General features: G+C 41.9%; 1 protein-coding gene across 1 annotated transcript; it reads left to right on the top strand.

The window, feature by feature from the left end:
- The first annotated feature begins 136 nt into the window (after window positions 1-136).
- Window positions 137-16,615, top strand: c8h5orf15 (chromosome 8 C5orf15 homolog). Its single transcript, XM_056284801.1, has 3 exons — window positions 137-250; window positions 10,892-11,859; window positions 14,220-16,615. The coding sequence occupies exons 1-3, from the start codon at window positions 142-144 to the stop codon at window positions 14,352-14,354; spliced, it is 1,212 nt and encodes a 403-aa protein (XP_056140776.1). The 5' UTR covers window positions 137-141; the 3' UTR covers window positions 14,355-16,615.
- The last annotated feature ends 645 nt before the right edge of the window (window positions 16,616-17,260 follow it).

The following is a 17,260-nucleotide window of genomic DNA, read 5'->3' as shown; positions in this document are numbered from 1 at the left end:
GTGTGTGTGTGTGTGTGTGTGTGTGTGTGTGTGTGTGTATGCATGCGCGCCTCTCACGAACACACACGCACACGCACGATGGTTAAACGGTGTATCCGGCCCGGCTGGTAACCACGCCTCTTCAGCTACTCGCGCATCAAGATGGCGATATACAAGATGACGGGGAGCGGCAGCAGAAACGTCTACCTTCTTTTTTTTATTCTACTCCGGCTATTTACCAACGTTTGTGTGGCGGTTCCGGTGCATGGCGGTATGTAACGTGTGTGGTTATTACATTTCCCTGTCGATAAACTTGGGTGCTTATTTGACGCAAATCGACATCAGCTGGGCAGAAATGCTAGCGGCGTAGGGTAGTGCGTAACGTTAACAAACGACGTCCAAGTGTCGAGACGAGTGCCGTGACGACAAACCAAGCCGCCAGACCTGTGTCGGATTTCCCCCTCGTACGAAAACCTCCATTACCTTAACTTTTTAATACTCTTCTACCCTGCCCCGTAAGCTGCCGCTAAACCGTAGCGTTTAGTGCTCCTGAGTTAGCTAGCGGTAACAGTGAAGCGATTGGCCGTAAATAGCTGTTGGGGTGGTAGGGCTAAGTAGCGCCGTTGGCCGGTGAGAGAGCTGCCCGGTCCACTGGTTCAGGTATTCCCCTTGAGCGTCTCCCAACGAGTATTTTCGGGGGATGAAAGAGAAGTGTCTCGGTTCAGAGGTCCCTGTCATATATCTGAGGTGGTAATAACCAGGCTGTCAGCTCGGTGACCACAGCCCAACGGTACATCCCCTTTGAAGTTGGCCGTTAGTACCTGCGGCCCTGAGCTTGGAACATGATGATGGCCGTAAAACAGGTCTCAGCGATGGGCCTTTTGTGAGCAAGTTGTTGGACTTTGTGTATCTACTGTTGCCTACCCGCTTCAAGGCGCATTCTTTATTGGTAGATACCAGCGTTGGCTCGTAATTGACTAGACGTGCTTTTTTCAATATGTTGTAGCGTTTTTCCTCACCTGGAAAGGTAAAGCCTGAAGTACAGTTCTTTATGATGTGACGTTTTTGAGCTAAATGCATGTTTATTTGAAACATGCCATGGAATGGGAGCGCAGAGTAGAAATGCACTACAAACATGAATATTAGTTGTACTTAGTGTGAATGTTAACTTTTGTACCATTATTGAATTTCCAGACCCCATTGCACTGAAATAATGGTACATCACTCAGGAATGTGGACGTTGTGTTTCTGTGGTAAGCTCAGTAAATCGAAATGTTGGTATAATCAACTTTGATTACTGCTATATATTTAATTATTTTCATTAAGTTAATAGCTATAGTTGGTTAATTGAATGATGGGGTTACAATATCCCACTGGTGGAAGTGGATGGTCACAATCTGGCCCTCTGGTAGTGAGGATAAAATTTTTGTGGCCCTCTCTATCATCTAAGTTGCCCATCTCTGTCTTAGACCATCACACTGACGTTATGGTTTCAAATAGCAAGCACCTGTTGCCACTAGAGACGTGGGTTAGTATTGGCTAAATATTAATCTTGTTCAACAGTGTTGCCAAACATTGTAAGCCTAAATTCTTGCCTTTAATATGTAACATTGGACTTGATTCGGACATTTTCACTCCCAGCGATCTCCACCATCCATAGCGTGTGAAGTAATTGTAGCATCAGTATGTTTGCCATGTCCCTGACTTCTTACACATTGCTGTTGTGGTCTTATTCTAGTAATAGAGGAGGACTCTGATACCAATGCCCTGTTTGTACACTTGAATTGGCGCGGAATCTAAAAGCAATTAGTTATTTAACCTTCTGAGATTATCCTCTTTATGATAACATTGTTTCCAAATGAGCTGTCGTCGTGAAGTAAGACTAACTTGTAGTGATGTGGACACTAACAGTTCCGGGAGGCTCTCTGAGTCACAGCATAGAAGGGCTCTTTGTATCCATCTTGTGTGTTTAATTACAGAACAAAGAATCCGGTTGAAGGGTTGGATTTTTTTTTTTTTGGTCCACCTACTATGGAAAGGGTTTCCAGACTTTTTCATGCCAAGACCCACCTGTGGAGATACTTTCTGGCCTGGGACCATCAAATGTTTGTGCAGTAAAATTAAGCTGTACATTTGTCTTACTTGTCAAGCAGCCAGATAATTAACAAGCCTCGATTTTGTTCATCAATGCAGTATTCCCCTTTTTCAGTCTTCAGTTGTAGCCTCAGTGCAGTATTCCCCTTTTCAGTCTTCAGTCGTAGCTTACTAATCAAATGACACAGACAAGGCATGCCAATGTTTAACATTGTGTAAATTGTAGACATCCTGCGACCCACCCCAGTGTTTGAAAACCACTGACTATTGTACTTGGTTCATCCTGATATTCTCCAGCCACTTTTGTTATCTCACTGCATTTAGTTAGATGGAATAGGAATGTCAAATTATGGTTGGTTACCAGCCAAAATGCTACGTAAATTGCTTGAGACAGCCACATCCACTATATCACTGCATTTGTTTGGTAGCCACTGTTAATCTCTGAATTTGTCTGGGAAAAGTAATTTATGTTTTGCAAGTCTTACATTTAGGACTTTCATATGACTTCTACTGGAGAAAAATAAATAAAATGAAGTGAAAGAAATGTAGTCATGGAAGATGTCCTCTTGTCAGAGTTAAGCAATTGATGAAACATTTCTGCTTTTTGATTTACAAATGTTAAAATGTGTGATCCACCAGTCTGTTGGTTTCACACATTGTATTTCATAGCAGACTGATGCAGCAAAGTCTAAGTGTTTTTGCCACAGAGCTCTCCTGTTCATTGAGTATTACTGCTGGCTGCAGCTTATTGGCATGAATAGTCTCTTTCTTTTCACAAGGGCTTCTTAGTCAGGGTCCCAAGTCCCTGGTGTTTCTCCTCCCATCTCAGTCCAAGCAACACTCTTCAGTCCCATAGGATCAAAATAATGTCTCTTGCTGACTAGAATGTTCTGTTGATTCAAGAGGACTGGCCAAGAGTCATACAGGTTTCAACGCTTATGTAAAACTGCAATCTGGGTTTCATTTGGCCACATGAATTTTCAGGGTATAGTCACAAAGATTTCCAGAGTTTGATGTGAACTTGGAATATTAAGGTTTTTGGAAATTTCAAAATGACTGTGACTGTATGACTGACTGACTGTATCTTGATTCATAATTTACCACAGTCTGTTTTGTTGTCTCAAAATAGATGAAAATATATGGGCGAAAATGGAAAAGGTCGTCAATTTAATGAATAGAAATACAACCAAAGTGAGCTGTGGTATTAACAGTGTCATTAACCACGGAGTTTGTCTAATGGGGCACATTTTCAAATACAGCAAAGCCTTCAGGACTGGGCATGGTTGCGAGGGGGTGGAGGGTTGTTTCTACACATACAAACCCTCACACACTCCCACCTGGGAGCTGCACAGTAAACCCTGTGTTTTGCACAACTGCCCTCTGAGGGGCTTCACTCGAGATGTTGGAAGGTTTAAAGCGGACCAAGTAAGACGTTCACTTAAAGACTGGAATCATTTGTATTTGTATCAAGTTTGGAGGGACACATTTCTAATCTCTTCATTTCCCATATGGTTTCATGTCCTTTTCCTTTGGCTCATTGTTTCTATTTTTCTGCATTGTAAAACAGCCCCTCCCTTAAAGCTCAGTTCCGGCAGACCCGTTTTAAACCTCCAGGCTCAACTAGACATCACCAAAAGATGAGGGTGCATTGAAAAACATGTTGGTGATGCAACCAGAAGAACAAGCAGTGTAGCAATGGCAATAGCTGCCTGTTATACCCCTTTCACAATGGCCAAAAAAACCCGCTAACATCTGCCTTTTTACATTGACCAAAGGCGGACATTAGTGGGTTTTTTTTGGCTAGTGTGGAAGGGGCATTGGCTGCAGTATATGAGAAAGTACTAAACAAGTGAATACAATTTTACTATTTATGCATTCATAGGCCTGTATTGCTTATTGTTGTGTTAAGATCAATTGTCAAGTGTGAACAAATAAATGAGAAGTTGGTATCCTGTTTTGAAGGACTGTATGTTATTATAGGCTTAGGCTATGTGTTTGTGTAGTTGTTTGATCTGATTTGCTGCCCATTTAATAATCTATAATGATTATCCTTATTTCTGATGCACCTATTTATTTATTTATTTATTTATTTTGGGCCTTTTCTCCCCAATTGTACCTGGCCAGTCACCCTGCTCTCTGAGCTGTCCCGGTTGCTGCTCTACCCCCTCTGCTGATCTGGGGGGCTGCAGACTACCACATGCGTCCTCCGATAAATGTGGAGTTGCCAGCCACTTCTTTTCACCCGACAGTGAGGAGTTTTGCCAGGGGGACATGGCGCATGGGAGGATCACGCTAATTCCCCCCCCCCCCAATGGGCGCCCCGACTGACCAGAGGAGGCGCTAGTGCAGCGACCAGGACACATACCCACATCTGGCTTCCCACCCGCAGACACAGCCAATTGTGTCTGTAGAGACGCCTGACCAAGCCGGTGGTAACACGGGGATTCGAGCCGGTGATCCCCGTGTTGGTAGGCAACGGAATAGACCGCTACGCTACCTGGACGCCTGTGTTGCACTTCTTAAAAGAAGTGTTCAAAAACTCTTTACAGCATAAAGAAAGCAGAGTAATCACACTGTGGTTGGCCTAGCCACAGTATGTTCCGTGCTGCTTCCTCTTAACTTGACATGAAGTCAAGGTATGAAAAATGTCCGTCATTGACTCTAAATTACTGATGTGTTTTTCCTCGGCTCTAGTGAGGTTTTGTCTCACTGCACAAAAATATCTCACACTTGTTCAGAAAGAGTACAGAGTCAGTAGAGTACTGGGGTTGACGTGTCAAGAGGGTTTCGGTTTTGTTTTTGATTAAGGTTCTCCCTACTTTCCCCCTGGCAATAAGCACATCTCTTGCTCAAAGTTATTTTTACACAGTAGTTGTAGAGTAAGAGTGGAGTGCATCTCACTCACTTTTCCTATTCAGTTTTTTTTTCAGCCAGAGTCCGATAGTTATGTCATATCACCTTTGTTTGAGTTGAGTAGAAGTGGTATTCCTAAACCAGTTCACTTGACTGAAGTATGTTGTAACGTGAAGTTTTAGCAAGAGGTCAGGTACGAGAATGTTTTAGAACAAAATAAAAAACATTTTCTGGAGTCAATTGAATTACTGTTATTTGACAGTAGCCCTTCCTTTTCTTCAAAGTTTTACTAAGGTTCCCATATCATATTAGCTGCATTTTCAAAATAGCCCATATAAAACAAGGTAAACAGGATTTAACAGTTTTTATTCACACATTAATCAGCACCAGAACTAGTATGGGGTTTTACTAACCAGCTTGATCAGGTCTAATTAAAAGGCCTATTTAAAAAAGTGAGTAGAGCTGCCCCTTATGTCATGCATTTGGGTGGAAGAAATGGTTTCTAAATATGCTAAGACATCATTTACAAAGCATTCAATACCAGCAGCTGTCATTCCAAAAAACATTGATGTCGTTGCTGTGAGTAGTCTTTAGGATTTGTTTTATCATAACCTAATATAATAATAATAATATTACCAGAGGTGGAAAACGTACAAAAATGTTGTACTCAAGTAAAAGTACCAATAGTTTGATGAAATATTACTCAAGTAGAAGTAAAAGTACTCATCTGAAAATGTACTCAAGTAAAAAGTAGTTCATTTGAAATGTACTTTAAGTAAGAGTTACTTAGTTACTTTCTTTGTGTGGGGTGTGAGGGTAGTAAAAATAGGACAAGGGGTCAGAAATCCATAACTATTTTGTTTTTAATTAAAGAACAAGTGTAACAATTGTAAGCGCAATAACAACAACTTCACAACAACTGAACTTCTTGTTCAGTTTAAGTAGCATCTTAAAGTTAGTTGAGCTCATCCATTTAGTGGTACAACATTAAACATGTTTTCTCTCTCTCTCTCACACACACAGGTAAAAAGTACAAAGTAATGCCCACATGATGACGCTCATAAGTGTTGCTACAAAGTCAAACTGACAAAGGAGCAGCAATATTCCAGAGGAGACATGCTTGTGTGTGTGTGTGTGTTTGTTAACCGTCAGAGAATGAGAATGTGTTAATGCCATCTCCATAGCTGCAAGAGCGCTATAGAGGGCATGTGTGTGTAAGTGCGATAACAACAAAGAATACCTACACAAATGTAAGTGTAATTACAACAACATACATGTCAACACCAACAGCAACAGCTGTTATACTGCAAATCAAGGCCGCTAGTTCTGTGACACCCTGAATCACCTGTAACCTAGTCTACAAACTTCTTGTTCAGTTTAAGCAGCTGCTGATTTTCAAAGTTAATTGAGCTCATCCATTTAGTGGTAAAAAACATTAAACAGGCTTGTGCATGCCTACTTTCTCTCTCTCTCTCTCTCTCTCAGAGAGGTACAAACTACAAAGTAATGTCCACATGATGATGCTCACAAGTGTTACAAAATTAAAGGAACTAACATAAAAGAGCAGCAATATTCCAGAGAGGAATATTGCAAATCAAGGCCACTAGTTTTGTGACACCCTAAATCACCTATAACCTAGTCTACAAACTTCTTGTTCAGTTTAAGCAGCAGCTGATTTTCAAAGTTAGTTGAGCCCATCCTTGCTCGCTTTGCAGTGAACAGTAATCCAGCACAACTGAAAAGCCGCTCGCAGGCAGCTGAAGCAGGCAGGCCAGTGTTGAGTTTCAGAGAGAGTTTTTTTAAATTTGGAAAGGAGTTTAGCAGATCCATATCATTTGGGATACAGGCTAGGTACCCTTCCAACTCCCCTGTACCTTCTGACCTTCTGGACTTCATTGAGGAGAAGAAATCATCTTCATCTGAGGAATGTTGTCCAACTTGCTCCACTTCCACCTCTGCCATCTGGTCAAGGTGTTGTCTGACATAAGCCAGACCTGTCGAGTGACAACACATTTCTGACAATTAAGACTTGATTAATTTACCAAGAGTGCACCATAATGCATAATGCCTTATAGCACTGACCACATTGTATTGAGTATAAAACAAAGTAGATCTCCAATAAACTGTTGAAAAGCAGTTTATTATAAGATGCAATCATACCTGTTTCTATGACATCAGGCCTCTCTGTCCAGGTGGTCTTGAACTTCGGTAGAAGTATTGCTGCCACAATCAGTTCTGGGTCCATCATCAGCTCACCAAAACGCTTTGGACACCATCCTGAATGGCTTTGTTGAGTGGTGGACACATCTTGGATGAGGTCTCCTGCCTTTTGAGTTTTGCTTGTAGCTGACATATCACTGGAAGAAGCCACCCTAGGTGTGTGTTGGTCTCTGACTGAAGTATGTTCAAGGCCTTTACCAGAGGTTTCATCACCGAGCAGTAATCAGTCAGGAAAGCAATTTCTGCTTGAGTAGGCCTGGCATAAATAGAATACAAACAATTGTTAGGAAATCAAGCAGGAAAAGTTAAGTTTCAAGTATGGAAACACACATTCACACTTTCATACTGTTGAAATGCAAATTAAAACTTACGTTTTCAATTTGAATTCTTCACAAATATTCCTGATTGCCTCCTCCCCTTTCTCTTGTATGATCCGTATGATTCTCTCCACAGCCATGAATGTTGAATTCCACCGCGTTTGATTTGGTCGGATGAGCTGGAGTCGGCAATGATCTTCCACAACTTCTGCTGCCATGTATGAACGACCCGTATTGTTCCACATGGCTTGACATTTCCCAAAGGCTGCACGTGATAGTCTCTTGTATGTGTCCATCTTCTTTTCTGCTATCTCAGCATCTGTTGTGGCAACTAAGTTGAGAAGATGGCATGCACACCTTTGGTGTATAGGAAGTTGGTACTCCAGGCCATTGTCTTGCTCCAGGATGCTGAATGTGTCCAGGTAGTTGGCTGTGGGCTCATCATCAATTGAATCTCTGTCCGACTCAGCATCTGATTCTGCATCCTCAAACTGGCTCTGTTCTCCGAAGACACTAAAAGCTTTAACGAAGTTTGAGCCACTGTCTGTTGTGGTTCTCACCACTTTGCCCCTAATTCTATACTGACAGTGTATGTCGTCAAGTGCCCCTGCAAGGACATCAAAGGTGTGGGACCCTCTTAACCTCTTACATGCAAGCGCAGCTGATCTCCTCTCAAAGGTTTCTTCATCCACCCAATGACCGGTCACCCCAATAAAACTTTGCTGGTGTGCAGTCCAACAATCTGTAGTGGTGGCAACGTAGCTCACTTTACTGAGATGGGACATGACATTCTTCTTCATCTGAATGGCAGATGCCTCTAATCTTGTCCGGACAGTGGGCCTGGAAATGACCTTGCATTGTGGATTTAGCGTTGTCAAAAGTTCTTTGAACGCAGGTTGTTCAACCAAACTAAATGTATGAAGGCCCTCACATATTAGCCTAATGATGATCTTGTCGATCTTGCCGTGTGGCCCACGGCGGTTGCCTCCCACTGTCATGGCATCTTTTATATTTGTTTGCTTGCTTGGACTTGGTGGATTTGCTTGGTGGGTTCGCTTCCCTGGCTTTGCTCGGCTAAAGGCCAACTGTTTCGATGGATGTTTTCTCTGTGAAAAAAAAGAAAAGGGTATTATCAGTAGAGGAATCAATGTGGTGCTTATTAAACACACTGAAATTAAAACTTTGATAAATAAAAGTTTTCTATTTCTTTAGTCATCACATTTTGTCTATTACATTGTATTAAGCACAATATGCCACAATCCAGAGGGCATTACAATGCTGCACCCTTCCCAACAAAATCAATGATTTGGATTTGAATGCTAAAATTGAGATTTCAAATCAACATCAAAAGCCAATGTGTTTCTATAGCCTACCAGTATTATGATACAGAGGAAGGAGACATATCAATGCATGTGTAATCATCATAGCTGCTTGCATGCACACAGAGCAACAATTGCCTACTAGTGATCTAATCCCTTGTCGTCGATATGAAGGAGTCAAAACAATCTTTTCTGGGTCTGCCTAGTAGGCGGGGAGCTACGAGGCCTTACCGTGCAGTCGTGCACCCTCCTTACAATCGGAACGAAACCAACTTTTTTTGAAAGGTCTGACCATGCTGAACATGTTAACATTGAAAATTTTGGGTTGCACGTCATGTTTCAGGTACTCAATGCATTTCAATGTATTTCCCTCCATTGGCTCTCCACGAGCAAGGGGAAGGTGTGACATCTGTTTCTGCATGTTTAATCACATCTAGAGGACACAAGCTTTTGGAAAATTTATGGTTTCAGTGGTATTATTGGCTTTCCATAATAGTAGAGACCAAAATTTAAAGTCTTTCTACTTGATTTGCCTTGTAAATCGAGTAGAAAGACTTCACATTTTGGCCTTTATTATTTAGAGAAAGCCAATAATACCACTAAAACCATACATTTATCACTAGATGTGATTAAACTTGCAAAAACAGATGTCACACTTTCCCCTTGCTCATGGAGAGTCATGTTCCTGTAATTGTAATGCATTTCCAATGGAGGGAAATACATTGAAATGCATTGAGTACCTGAAACATGAAATGCAACCCAAAATTTTCAATGTTAACATTTGTTAACATGTTCAGCATGGTCAGACGTTTTTTAAAAAAAGTTGGTTTCGTTCGATTGTAAGGAGGGTGCACGGTAAGGCCCCTTAGCTCCCCGCCTATAGTGGAGGAGCGCTGAGTGCCCTGTAATGTTGGTTAGGCAAAGTGCCTCACACTACAACCCTCTCTGTTAACACAGTTGATACATTTGATTTGACTGTAAATTCAAAGACACAATCAAATTGAAACCCGTGGCAATTTCGACGGGGTAACACCGACTATTCATAGCAGCTAAATTTAACCAAGGCTAATTTCCCCGAGTCCACTCAAGACTACTAGCAACTAACAGCTAGCCTTTACACACTCAAGTACCAGGGGCTAGCTGTTATGCAAATTTAGCCAATGTCCTAAAGACTTAAACAGACTGCAAATATACATTACGCGTTTTGTATCTGTTTGAAGTACGATAAACATGCGGATTGTCGGCTGGAGCGAGTTCATTTGGTACTTAATGATGTGTCACGTTTGATTATGTTAGCATAGCAGCTAATTAGAATGTGCTGGCTAGCTGTGGGTTTCTTCTACTGTCAGTGGTTGCAGGTGCTAGCATAAAAATGCCCACGAAATGGGGTGAGCCTGGGTTGGCTATATTAAATAAAACTACTAATGAGACAGCAGAAATACTTACCAAAACATGCTTCTGCAGATTTGAAGTGGAGTTGTTGAAAGCAGACAGGTACTTCACTGCTGGGAGGCACATCTTGCACTGCATGGTGATGCTGTTGCCTTTCCTACGCTTGAACAAAAAGAAATCTTCCAAATGTGGCCAAGGATTTTTTTCTGCATCTAGTTCTACAGACTTCGATGTTTCAGCTTGAGCTTCATCTATTATTTCTAGGTCCGGGTCTTCTGGACCGCGACCGCTGGCCGTGCCTGCTTTGTCAACCTCCATTCTAGCACTAGAAACTAAAAACTTAATGCCCACTAACCTAGCTTGTCTGCGCGCGCCCTCTATGTTCACGCGCCAGTGCTAATCACATCATCATTTGTCACCGTTGGTTCTGGCCATTGGTTTACTGTCTATGGTTCTGGTGCGTATTTTTCCCCTGTAGGTTGAATTGTTATTTTTACTCAGTAACGGATAGGATTTATAAAGTAACTAAGTACAATACTTGAGTCAAAACGTACTCAAGTAAAATACAAAATACCGATTTTAAATTGTACTTAAAAAATACAAAATACACAAAAACGTATTCAATACAGTAACGTGAGTAAATGTATTTCGTTACTTTCCACCTCTGAATATTACTAATGAATATTGGCTTGTTTTCTGCATCATGCATATTCTCAGATGCCAAGAGCGCAGCGATGGGCAAATCTCCAAGTACTTCTGCAGCCCCTGTAGATGAGGTAACCACACTGCTCCCAATTAAGGGTACAACATCAGCAGAACAAAGCAAATCTGGAGATCCATCAGCCACGGACCCAACCATTGCAGTCCTGCAGACAAATGACCCTACAGGGAAGAAGAGGCTCACGGCACCTGTTCAGAATCCTGCTTTGTCATCAAATGGAAATGATCCTCTTACAGTAACCCCTGAGAAAGACTCCAAACCGGGCGTTGTTATTCAAACACTCAATGGCTCCACTGTTGTCATTGGTACATCAGCTCCTTCCCAGATGGAAACGGCTAAGAAAAATGAGAGCGGGGTATCAAACATTAAAAGCCAATTCGCTAGTGTTGAGCCGATGAACATGCTCCCTGGCAATACCAACAGTTTAGCAACCTCTACAGAGTCTGCAGCCAACACAAACCCTTCTGCCACTGCAACCACTGTGAAAGCCCCAGAACCTACCAAACCTGACCAGGGAGAGCAAACGATGCCAATTTCTGACTTCAACACCAACCCACAGAACCTATACCCCAATCAGGACACCGCTCCCCAACTTCCTGAGGCTACCAACATGCCGTTGGAACGTCATATCGGCTTAGACGACTACGCCAGCGACATAGAGGAAGATGATGAAGAAGACAACAACGATGGAGACGATGAAAGCTACGACAGCCTCGATGGTAACTTTGCAAATACAGATGATATTGGTGATGGTGGCGAGTTTAACTTGGATCCGATCCGGAACGACCTGAGCAAAGATCTGGCAGCCATCAGCCAGCAGGATACCGGAAGGATGGAGGTGACACAGTATAAAGCTTCTGATGTCTACAACATGGAGGATGAGGACTCACACTTCTTCTTTCATCTTGTTGTCCTGGCTTTCTTGGTGGCCATAGTCTACATTACCTACCACAACAAGAGGAAGGTGAGTGCAGGGGTTTTGAGGTCAGTGACGTGTATCCTTTTAGAAAGGCAGGCGGACCGCCAGAAGGCACTTGGAGACACACACACACACACACACACACACACACTCTTCCCCCAGTTCTCTCTGTCACATAGCGTAGAACCGACATACACACATACATGTGTATGTAGGCAGATATACATGTTCTCAGAACCCGAGAAAATGGCAATGGGCGAATCTACAGGAACTTATTAGGTGGGCACATGTACACACACATGCACAAAAACAATCTAGAAATGCATAAAAAAATCAATTCATACACACTAGAAAAAAAGATACTATGGGTAAATTAAAATTATTTATCCATTATTCTTGAACTTCAACAACCATGGATACACATACGTGTATATACCTTCAATTTACATTTGGAAACAAAGCTAAGATCCTGCACATTTACATGTGTGCATGTTTGTGTTTTAATGCTTTATCACTTATTTTATGAATGTAACTAATCCTAGGGTGCCTCTGTAGCCGAATGGTTAGCGGGCATACCACATGGTCGTAACCGTCGCTGGTTTGAATCCAGCCAGCAACCTTTGTTGCATGTCTTACCCCTCTCTTTCATGCCCCATTTCCTGTTTGCCTTCACTGTGTGTATGTATGTATGTATGTGTGTGTGTGTGTGTGTGTGTGTGTGTGTATGTGTGTATATATATATATATATATATATATATATATAAATGTAACTAATCCATAAACATCCAAATTCTAAATCCTTATATAGCTGCTCATTTTAATGGTTACTGTCTGGGAGGATTTTCCTGTGAACAGTAGGATGGTGCATGGCATTTCATGTCTTCACCACAGCAGCAAAACGTGAAAAAAAAAAAGTCATGTGGTTGAGGTTGGAAGAAGAAGAAACAAATTTGTAGTGGCTAAGGGAATTGTCATACCTCTTTTCTGCAGTGATATTGAAATCTGACCCAGCTCATGAAATCGCTATACAAAATATAATCACCTCGCTGTGAAATGGTAGGGTGTTCATTAGAGCCGCCTCCTGCGGACATACCGGTCAAATGAAATGCAGCTACACAACAGTGTTTTCAACACACTGCCTTGATTCACATGTATGTTGCTTGTATACAAAACTCTTGAAATGTAAACCAGATGATAACCGCAAAGGCAATGATCCACTGACACAGCTGGCGCTGATGCTCCATTTTACAGTCAGTCTGTCAAAAGGGGAAAACTGCTGCTAACTAATGAAAATAGACTGCTTGTGTTTATTGGGGAAGATGATCAAATTCCTGCAACAAAAATTTTGACCGTCCATCCATCCATCTATTGTCCAAGCCCTTTATCCGAAGTCGGGTTGCGGGTTGCTGGAGCCTATCCCAGCAGTCATTGGGAAGCAGGCGGGGAGGCACCCTGGACCAGCTGCCATTAGAATAATTGTTTTGCTTGTTTACAAATTCTGTCTGGCTTAGAGATATTGCATGAAATGAAACTGAACTCATTGGCAACTTCAACAATTAGCCCCTGATTTGGACCACTTTGATGCTCAACAAGCAGATATGGCAGACCAAGCTCATAGAAGACCTTTATCAACAGATGCAACAACATCAGTAACTAAAATTGAGGTTCAACCATTTGTTCAGTGGTGGTGAAGGTGGTGACACAACAACATTAGCGTCGCTGTTTTATTTTGAGTGTATTTCTCGGAGTTAGCGGTCAAACACCATCATGGGGACAGTACGGTGGCGCAGGGGTTAGCGCGGTCGCGTCGCAGCAAGAGGGTCCTGGGTTCGAACCCCGGGGTTGACCAGCCTTGGGGGGGGGGGGGGTCATCCCAGATCATCCTCTGTGTGGGGTTTGCATGTTCTCCCTGTGTGGGTTTCCTCCGGGTGCTTCGGTTTCCTCCCACAGTCCAAAGACATGTAGGTCAGGTGAATCGGCCGTACTAAATTGTCCCTAGGTGTGAATGTGTCGGCCCTGTGATGGCCTGGCGGCCTGTCCAGGGTGTCTCCCCGGCTGTCGCCCAGTGCCTGCTGGGATAGGCTCCAGCATCCCGTGACCCGAATTCGGATAAGCGGCTTGGGTAATGGATGGATGGACACCAACATGGTTAGCAAGATCACCATGGGTGTCTGCAATTCGATCAAAAATGACAGTCCTCAGGATTATCCCTCTAACACTCCTTAAACCAACATTAATAGTAGTTTTTCCTAATCCATTCATCCAGATAAGTCATGTAAACAAAAGGAGGTGACGCCTACACAGAGAGCGTTTAACGGTTAAGCACACAATCCGGACCACAATCAAAACAACCGGAAATCTTACCATTGTCTCTCCCTCTCTTTCTTTGCTGTTCCCTCGATCAGATCTTCCTCTTGGTTCAGAGTCGTCGCTGGAGAGAGAGTCTCTGCTCCCGAAACACTGTGGAGTACCACCGCCTGGACCAAAATGTCAACGAGGCCATGCCTTCGCTCAAGATGACGCGAGACTACATTTTTTGATCAATGCTTAAGATAATCTACACATACAGACTAAACAGAGCCGGGTAGCCTTCCTTTCTGTCAGTTTTATTTTGTTGAGATGCTTTGCTTTGGCTTGAAGTTTGATTTTACACCTCTGCTTGTCGTAAAGGCAAACTTGGAGCTGAAATGTTGATGGGGTGAATTTTGTTTTTCTTAAAAAGATATTTGTTCTTTTTGGTCCATGTTGTATGGAAATGGTTTTCTTTTTTTACGCTTTTGTTGCTACAGTGCGTTATACAATTTTTGTAATGCTCTTCTTTGTCATAATTGTTATCTATGAGAGAAATATTTCTAAATTAATGATTTATGATATAATATATTGATTTGTGTCTTAATGGGTTTCCGCCTTATGGTCCTTATTCACATCTGTTGTTTTTGCACACTTGATCGTATTGTGCCCAATGCTCACTTTAAAAATAGGAACAATTTCATGTGAATATAACTTAGAGATATAACACTTACACAGTTTGTAATGTACCCCAAGCTTAATACACTGCTCTCTGTGGCAGTTAATCAACATATGAAAATATGCACAAAGCATTTGCTTCATACAGCAATTAAAGATTGCTTACTTTTGTATGGTTTGCATTTAAGTCCAGGAATGCATTTAAAGTAGCAATCCAGAGACGGCCGACGCCTGTGCAGTCACCCCAAGAACTATTCACCGTCCTTGATTTTTAGCTCATTGAATTGTGCTACAAAGTGAGTCATGATGCAGTTAAGGTTGTCCAAAATTCTGAAAAATACAGAATCCCATTCATATATATCTCTATCTATATCTATCTATCTATATATCTATCTATATATCTATATATATATATATATATATATATATATATATATATATATATATATAAATGAAGGGCTCAAGCTGAAAACTTAAAAAGGTGTATGTAAAGAGCACTAATTCACGTTTTGTTCGAATATGTCATGTCATGTTGCCCATTCTTCATCTTTGCACAAATTTAGGTCTTTTTTTCCCATTGCTATTGAAAACTAGTTTAAGAGTAAATATTCGCTCAAACCCAAAACTGTATATGTTAGACTTCAAGTCTTGGGGATCCAGGATGGGAAACCAGGAGTAAAAGTCTGCCTGATATGATGTGTAGCTCAAAAGAAATTGTTTGATCACACTCTCGTCTATAAATTTCCAGTTCTGTCCCTGCCATCAGACATTTTGCTAAATTGCTAGAATTTAATCAATATTTTGTGGCGATCTTAAATAGAACAAGATTTACTATGGAAACAACAGAGCAAGTGTAAAGTCAAGGAGGATGAATACTTTTGATTCTCTGGTGAAATAAAAGCCATGGCCTTTTAAGTGGAGACGGATAAATTGACATGGTTAGAGCTCGCAAACCTAACATTGTTTTGGAAGAAGGTTCAGATGCCAGAATTTTTACCTTGGTCCTTCACATATAATTTTGATGTTTCTAACACTGTAGCCCGCCCCCCACACACACACACCTCCCATCACTGCCCAGATTTTGCTATGCACAAGTCCCAGGGCTGGCCCTCTTTGTTTTATGACTTCGATGAAGTCTTTAGCCATCGTGTATGGTCTTCACTGGTACAGGTTTAAGGCTATGACTCCTGTCCTTGAGATTTTTTTTTTCCTTTTCTATACAATCACCCAGTTACCTTCTGTCAGTATAGACTCTGGGCACACTGTTGTCTGCTCAATGGAAATTTTGCACTCTCAATGTGGCCTAACATGCACATAATCACTGAAATCTATACTGTATCATTGTCATTCATTTGTAGCTCTCTGTTCTACTTGGGAAAGACAAGTTTACCTCTCCTCATTAGTCACAACTGTTCATTTTCTTTTCCATTATGGTATCATGTGTTCCCTTGTAATGCCATCAATGAAAGGAATCTATAATCTTATCCATCCCATGCAGTTCTCATCTGGTCTTGTCCAGGTACAAAGTGAACAGTGTGTTGACAGCTCATTCGTCTCCAGCCGTGAGACACAGAGAGCCATTTGCTTGCAGGTGTTTCTCCTCCAACCAAACACTCAGCTGGCTGAATTTGTCATGTTTTGTTGTAATGAAAACCTGCACACAGACAGATTGTATGGAGGTGCGCTGTGCCATGTAATAAGACTAGCTAGCGTACTGTTGGATACGTGGTGTTTTCTGCAAAGCTCTTGCGCAAGGAAACTGCTTTTGGAATAAACGATATATACATTGTACAATCTTTTTTTTTGTCAATAAAGCACAATTATGTGTGGAGCCCACTAATTATTTCTCATTTACAATTATTGGTTTTTTTCTTCTGTTTCCCTAAAATGGTGAATGTGATGAAGATGAATTTGATTTTGGTACCTTTTTGAGGGAGTTTACTTTTCAACGTTACATTGCAGTGCAGTCCGATATGATTTTGCCAAAATATTTTAATTGCAGGGCTGAAGCTGAAAAAAAAGAAAAACAATGTAAAGATCACTCATTCATATTGTGACCAAAGGGGTGAACATTTTTGTTGACGTACATTACATGGCCAAAAGTACGTGGACAGCCGAACATCACACACGTGCTTGTTGAACATCTCATTCCAAAACCATGGGCATTAATATGCAGGTGGTCCCCCCCTTTGCTGCCATAACAGCCTCCACTCTACTGGGAAGACTTTCCACTAGATTTTGGAAGATGGTTGTAGGGTTTCACTCCAATTCAGCCACAAGCGTATTAGTGAGGTTGGGCACTGATGTTGGGAGAAGGTCTGGCTCAGTCAGCATGTTGGATGGGGTTGAGGCCAGGGCTCTGTACAGGCCAGTCAGGTTCTTCCACACCAAAATCTGCAAACCATGTCTTCATGGACCTCGCCTTGTACACGGGCATGATTGTCATGCTGATACTGGAAAGCCCCCCCCCCCCAACAGT

Source organism: Lampris incognitus, chromosome 8, assembly GCF_029633865.1.
Source record: "Lampris incognitus isolate fLamInc1 chromosome 8, fLamInc1.hap2, whole genome shotgun sequence".
Taxonomy (NCBI): Eukaryota; Metazoa; Chordata; class Actinopteri; order Lampriformes; family Lampridae; genus Lampris; species Lampris incognitus.
The sequence above is the reverse complement of the archived record's forward strand: the minus strand, read 5'-3'. Positions and strand labels throughout refer to the sequence as shown.